General features: G+C 49.2%; 1 protein-coding gene across 1 annotated transcript; it reads left to right on the top strand.

Moving 5' to 3' along the window:
* Nucleotides 1-1,663: 1,663 nt before the first annotated feature.
* On the top strand, nucleotides 1,664-6,782 carry MAL (mal, T cell differentiation protein). The gene is made up of 4 exons (XM_058834950.1): nucleotides 1,664-2,305; nucleotides 5,331-5,498; nucleotides 5,634-5,759; nucleotides 5,958-6,782. The coding sequence occupies exons 1-4, from the start codon at nucleotides 2,219-2,221 to the stop codon at nucleotides 6,030-6,032; spliced, it is 456 nt and encodes a 151-aa protein (XP_058690933.1). The 5' UTR covers nucleotides 1,664-2,218; the 3' UTR covers nucleotides 6,033-6,782.
* Nucleotides 6,783-7,343: the final 561 nt, after the last annotated feature.

Genomic DNA, 7,343 nt, shown 5'->3' with positions numbered 1-7,343 from the left:
ATCCTCTTTCTGGAGCTCACCTCCAGTATTGGGGTACCAACTCCAAAACCGTGTATGTCCAGGGATCTCTTTCAGAGAAACCTTTCCAGGACAGAAAGCTCTTAGTGGTTTATACCTCCCTATGGAGCCTTGTCATCCTTTCCTTTCAGGTGGCCAGCACCTGACAAGGACAAAGATGAATAAATGACTGCTTTATTTAAATTGACAATGATAAGATGAACATGTAAAAAGATAAAAATGCAAAATGGCAAAACGACAATCTGATCAGAATTATTTACTACACAATAAAGCTGCTAATACAGTGCTCTATTTATTGCACCAATAATACAGCTAGCTTAATAACTATCAAATAGAGATTGATGTTACTCACCCATGTCACTGACCATGGGCAAGTCTCTCACTCAGCTTCCAGAGGTGTCCCTGAGGGGTGTTTCCACCCAAGGGATGGATCTTCATGCATCTAAAGAAAATATGATGAGAAAACCAGGACTGATCTTTTGTAATACAAAGAGGTTGATTGTTCTGCAATTTATAGATTCTGTGTTGTTCTCAGCAGAACATGTTTGAGTCAGATGTTACCAGCACTTTGGTTTCTGCTCATAACTTTGGTCTCTCACTTCCCTACCAGGCTCTTCCACATCCCTGTTGATGCCACTTCAGTTGGGAGAAGCACCCTCATGAGGGACCTAATTTAAGAGAGTTTAGTCAATCTGGTCTCAGCATTCTGCACCACTGTGTCCTACTAAACCCCCTGGTTTTTAATCTATCACCAAAGATTTGTAAATAAGACAAAGAAGGGGCTTTTTAAAGCTCTCCCAGCCTTTCCAAATGGAGTATCACCAGTGCTCCTGCCCCTCATAATGCAGTTGCTTATTCCTCATACCAGTCCTGTCGTCCCAGGAACAGGAGAGCTTCATCTCTGTCCCTTAGAGAGACAGTGAGTCCCCTCTGGAGCTGTGTCTCCAGCTCCAATGCCTGCATTCCCACTGCTTCCAGTTCTCTCTCTCTTTGCTGACTGGTTTCTAGGTCTGCCTCCTATCCAAGTTTTCATCCATTGTGTGTCATCTTAGGGCAAATGGAATCTCACTAGAGAAGTAGGAAATTGGGTGGGCGCAGCAAAAGTGCTCTCCCACCTTTGAGGAAGTCTTGAAGGTCAGCACAGACTTTGCATTTAAGTGAGAAAAGGCCTTCAAGAAAAGAAGATGGCATTATCTACTTAGATGTTCTTGCTTCAACAGTCTGGAAATTATTGAGCCCAAGGTCTGGGTAAGAGGCATCCATCCCACCCCTTCACTGCCCCACCAGCCCCGTGGTTCTGTGCTTGCTCTGCCATGTAACCCTCACTAAATCTGCTTATTAAAAGCATTTGCCCAATTTTTCTGATGTTGCAGCCTCCTCCACTCATCTGCTTCACTGCTTTCTCCAAGGGATAGTTGTCTTCCTTTCTCAAACAAAGTCCTTTCTTTGCACTTTTTGGCCTCAGCTTCTGGAGTTCTGTGGTTTTTGCTGTGCGCCCAAGTGTTTTAAGAGGGAGAAAATATTCCATATGAAGGAAAAGGGGAATTAGTTGCTCCCATGGACTTCAGGCAAAAAAGAAAAATTTAAAAAGTGCAACTGCTTGGGAAGTCTCATCATTTTAGGTCATTTGTGTTACCCTGGAATTTCCAATCTCCTCCTGCGATGGTGGAGGTGTTTTGCCCTGCATTTTGATTGCCCTCACCCCTGGATGTCTGTGGGACGGTTCCAGGCCCCACTGTCACCTGTCCTGTCCTCTGCTGTGACCGCCTGGGTGTACGGGGGCCACGCTGGCTCACTGGGCCAATAAAAACCAGGCTGTCCAGGTGGATGGGCACAGGTGTCCCCTGCTGTCCTCAGCTGTCACCCCGGTGCCACTCGGGCCCGTCCAGGGACCCGCCTGGCACGCTCAGCCCGTGCGGGGACAGCCGGACTCTGCCCCGGGGCTGCCCCTGCATCTCCCAACAGCTCCCATGTGACTCCAGGAAAGAGGGTTTGGCCACACCTGTGCCACTCACAGCTGTCTTCATCTGTCAGCAGGAAGCAGGGAGGAAAGAAACCAGGGCAGGAAGGAGGGAAAAGGAGGAAGAAAAGAGAGCAGGTAAGGGGAGGACAGGAGGAAGAGAGAGAGAGGGAGAGGTAACGAGGCTGCATTCAGCAGTGAGGAGCGGAGTGGCCGATATCGCCCTGCCAGAAGCTTCCAATGTCCTCCTCAACCTCCACCAGCACTTTGCCCAGCGGCCTGGCGGTGCTGACGACCTTCCCAGATGTGCTCTTCATCCCTGAAATCGTGAGTGCTGACTTCTCCCTGGGGGAGGGCTGTGGCTGCTGGGTGGGCACTCAGCACGGGTTATGCTGCAGGTGTCCGGGGGTGACACTTGTCCCCAAACACGTGGCTCAGGACCAGCGCCAGACCAGGGCCACAGGGGCTGGGGGCAGCTCACCCTCGGAGAAAACCACAGGGCGTGAGGCTCTGAAGCTCTCCTTTAGTCTAAAAGTCCTTTAGATTTGTCTGGTGCCTTTGAAAAAAGTTGTGATTTCCTGCCTGAAAAACGGCAGGGGTTGCTGGTGGGTTTAAAGTAGGTTGCCAAATTGGGCCGGTTAATTAACCGGAAAGGTGATTTTAGCGGATTTTAGAGGATGGCTGCTCGCTTGGAGCAGGGGCTTTGGGACGAGCTGAGGGAATTGTTTGCAGCAGCAAAGAACCCGGCCAGCCGAGGTTGCACTGCTCCATTGCAGCATTCCCGAGCTGCAGGTGCCGAGCTGCTGGACCTGGGCGTCTGGGGGAGCAAAGGGTGAGCAAACACCTTGTAACTTCATTCCACATTGTAACTTCATTGAGCAGAGTGAGATCATAATCTCAATGGCTTTGGCAATGTGGTTAAAAGCATTTACTCTGAGCACAGGTTATTAGATAAAAAGTCTCAACTTGAACCTTTTCCTTGTGTCCTCTGTCCCACACAAGGGAGGAGTTTGGGAGGTTTTTTTCCAAATTCTGAGTGCATTGGTCCAGCACTGAAAGCTCTGGCTGATTATTGTAGCATGACATTCTGATCATTTCATGCTAAAAACTTTAGCTTTGTCATCTGGCACCAAATCCTTTCCTGTCCCCCAGCTTGGTCCACACTCCTGGGATGGGCAGCATTTGCTGGTGATAAAAATGTAGCAAAGAGGATAAAGAGAAAGGCTTTGCTTCAGCCTCCCCAGTTGTGCTCTCCTGACAGCAAGGTCCAGGTTTCCTGCAGATACATGAAGGAGGATGTCAAGTCCCTGTGGCAGACACTTGCCAGCCACCCCTGCCACTGAGTTGTGTTAGTCCTGGTGCTGAGCCTGCTGCTGGCCTCAGCGACCTTATTCCCCTTGAATTGTTTGTTTGTAATCCCTGTCTCCAGGGGATTTGGCAGGGCAGCTGGCTGAAATGAGCACCCTATCCTTTGGTTTGGGTAAGACCTGGAAATATGCATCCTGAAGGCCCAAGAACCACCCAGGAAGGAGGAATGCTGCATGACTGGATTTCTTCTCCAGGAAGACTCTGGGCTGTGCAGCTGTGTGACCTCTGCCCGTGTACAAAGGCGGTGGCTGCCTCGAAACACACCATTCAGAGGGATAAAGAGTTTCTCATTCCTTAGTGGAATCTCAGGTTGCCTGCCATGGGCCAAGAGGGTAACAAAACAAAACAAAATTGGCATTTCAAATGCTAAGATAGTTGTGAAATTTTCAGAAGATCCTACCTGCAGCTCAGATGATTGCCTCATTTGCATGGACTGATTAAGAGCCACCATTTCTAATCTGTGAGTCTCAGTTTAGTTCTTGTAATCTATTTAATTTGAAGAACTTTCTGCACATATGGGTACCCAGACCTATGTGGAAAAGCTGAAATGAGCTGAAAGCAGGTATGTTTGCTTTGTAAAAGCTATTTAAAAGATGAATTTTTTTCTTAGACATCTGTCCATATCCTGCTGTGAGTTATTGAAAGCCTCTCAATCCTTCCTTCCTTTTTATGAGTCTTCATGATAAAACCAAAGTCAATAATCAAACCACGTCAAACAGACTTTTCTGAGTGAGTAACCACAGCCTGCAGGAAGGGGAGATGGTGAGTGGTAGGAAGTGAGCTGTGGTACTTCTTTCCCCAGCCTCATATCTCACCATAATTGGTGCTTGATTTTGGAGCAGCCATTACGTTTTCCCGCAGGATCTTTAGCTGCGATACACTCATTTTGTCAGCACATGATTAAAAGGACTGGATTAGTGTCCTACCAAGTGTCAGCCTTTGGTTGTTACAAGAGGGACCAGAACAGCAGCACTTTGGAAGAACCATTTTCACTCAGGTCTTTGCCACATCTCAAACACATAATTGGTATAACGTGTCAATTTGCATAATGGCACCAACCAGCTTTCCTGCAGCTGTGGGGTGACACAAATGATGTAACACTTTCTAAGTTATCATAAATCAGAGACTGGAAGGAAATGGAAGTGCCATGGAAATGGAAATGAGTATGAGCTGGCACTTTTATGCTGACAGGGACACAAGGATCAGAATGACCTTAGAGTCAGCAAGGCTCTCCTGCCTCTGGACATTTATCTGAGTCCCAGACTGGCCAGTGGTGAGGGAGAGGTGCCCACAGCAGCACTGTTCCACACAGTGTGGGTTCAGCTGTGGAGCTGATGTGTGGCACAGAAAACCTACTGAGAACACTTCAGTGCAAAGGCACCACTCGTGCTCCCAAGGCTGGCTGAGAAGGTCCCACCTGCTCCCACACCAGCAGCTGGGACCAGGCTCTGGTGTAACCAATGAAGGATGACCCAAAGAGCTGGAGCAGCAATACCAACTTCCTTTCCCAAGCAGAAGGTGGGAGCCTCAGGCACCTTTCCCCTACCCAGAGTCAAACCTATCCTCAGCTTGTTCTCTCAGAGTGGTATTTTCATGTGGCCTTTGTGAGGGCAGGTGTCTGTGCTGTTTGTGCAGGTGAGCGGGGTCTGACACGCTGCGTGTGAAGCAAACACACCTGTCCAAAATCAGCCTCCCTGTTCATCAAAGCCAGCCCTCAGAAGGGTGTGGACCAGCCTCCTGAGCATACTGGTGTAGGGAGGGTGTGAGTGGCAGTGGCACCAGGAGGCAGGGAAACAGTGAGGGACTTTTTTGGGTCAGGATCAGTGGCAGATGCTCGCAGTGAAATTCCCAGTTTCCAATGGAGGCTGTGAGGAACTCATGGGCTGTTTCCATGTGCAGTGCCAGAGGTGTGCATGACTTTTGGCCCTGCTCTGGACAAGTCATTTTATCCCACACTCACCCTGTCCCCCACTTTGACTTGCAGATCTTTGGGGGCCTTGTGTGGATCCTGGTGGCATCCTCGGAGGTCCCAGACCCCATGCTGCAAGGCTGGGTGATGTTTGTCTCCGTGTTTTGCTTCGTCATGTCCATCTCCCTCCTGTGCCTCTACCTCTGCGGGGCTCACGGCGGCGGTGGCTGCTGGGTCACCTTGGTACGTGCCTGTGGAAAAGCCTCCCCTGCCTGGCTGTGCCCTGCAGAGCGGGGTGCACTCCAAACTGCAGGCTGGGGATGGCTGCAAGGGCAGTGTGACCCCCTTGGAGGTGACTGTGTGATCCTTGTTCCTTAGGATGTCATCTGCCAGGGGACAGCAGCGCTGTTCTACCTCAGCGCTGCCGTGCTGGAAGCCTACATGACCTACGCCCTTGGAGTGCTGCTCCCGGGACAGAAGTACAGGGAGAACATAGCTGCTGTGGTGAGTGCCTGGCAGGAGGGCAAGGAACCGTGGCTCTGGAGTGGCCTCAAGTGCAAATCCTTATTTGCACCAACAGTTTGGGGAGGGGGGAGAGAAACCAGTCACTGCCTCACCATGCACGGAAGGTCTGTGGCACATCACAAGGCGTGTGCTCCGTGCTGGAGAAAATTGACTGGCTGGTCTGTCTTTCCATCACAGGTATTTGCATTCGTGGCCACCCTGGTTTACGTGATCCACAAGGTGTTCTCGCTCCTGAGGTGGAAATCATCCTGAACAACCCCAGGAACAATGACTGCCATCTCCAGGCTGGGTTTGGGTTTAGTTTTTTAATGTATAGCCTATAAGCAAGCAGCTTTTTATGTGGGATCTTGGTGATGAAGACACCAAGGAGCCTGCCAGAGAAAGGAATATGGCACAATCTGTTTCCCTTCAATATCTTACAGGCTGGGAACAGTTTGATGCTGGGGCCAAAATAAAAAAAAAAAAAAAAAAAAGCCATCCAGTTTTAAAAACATTATATAGTTGGGTTCAAAGGGCTAAAATATCTTTGGACTGCACCTTTATGTGTCCAGGGTTGTTACTGGTATCAGGGGAAAAGTGACCAACAAGCACCGAGGAGCACAAGTGTGAAACGGTGTCATTTTAATTGCTGCGTGCCCATTTACATCTGTTCCCCCCCTAAAGCTGCTGCACAAATTAATATTTTCATGCAGTTTCTGAAAATGCCTTCTCTGACTTGTGATGAGCAAATGGGGACAATATTTAACTCGGCTCAGGAGCAACGTGGATCCTTGCAGCTCCTGAAGGGTGCTGCTGAATTGTGAGGCACGACCAGGAATTACCACTGCCTTTGATCCCCCTACAAAGCACAACCTGGAAGGGGCCCAGTAGGCTGTAGGAGAACTCTTTGGGTGATCAGAATCAAATCCTCAATAAGCAGAGGCAATCAACTCCTGCTTTTGGTGAATGGCTGCTCGCTCACACACTGCCATGGTGTCACTAATAAAGACGGGTTTGCTGTGATTTGGAGAACGGGTGAGTCCTTGCTGCTCTTTTTCCCTTTGCTGCACCCAGGCACAGCCCCAGGAGCTCTGCACCCTGACAGGGCAGTGCCACCACGGGGGTTGAGTGAGTGGCTGTGTGGAACTCAGTTGCCAGCTGGGGTTAAACCATGACATTGAATTAATTGAAATGGGGTTTAGACCCAGGAAGGGATGTTTTCAACATGTTAGAGGTGCCTAAAGAACAGTGGTGCCAAATCATCTCTTCCAGCTTGTGGAGCAAAAAATGTTTCCATTTTAAGTCTGAAGTTCCTGGATAACAACAAGGACTAGAGCACAAGAGGGAAATAAAAGTTGACTTAGAGGCCCCTCTGTTGCTCCATATCTAAGGAAACTTTTGACCTGTGACCATGGGTTTGGTTTGAAGCTTTTTAATTGCAAACTAAGGAAAACATTTGTGGGGCTTTTTTTCTTCGCTGCAACCAGCCTGACTTGTTTTGCTTGTATTGCGGTGACAACAGGGAACCAGTTGCAACAGAGGTGAAAAGAGAAATCCCTTTTCAGAGCAGGGAGGGAACTCAAA

The sequence above is a fragment of the Poecile atricapillus genome, chromosome 3, assembly GCF_030490865.1.
Source record: "Poecile atricapillus isolate bPoeAtr1 chromosome 3, bPoeAtr1.hap1, whole genome shotgun sequence".
Lineage (NCBI taxonomy): Eukaryota > Metazoa > Chordata > Aves > Passeriformes > Paridae > Poecile > Poecile atricapillus.
The sequence above is the reverse complement of the archived record's forward strand: the minus strand, read 5'-3'. Positions and strand labels throughout refer to the sequence as shown.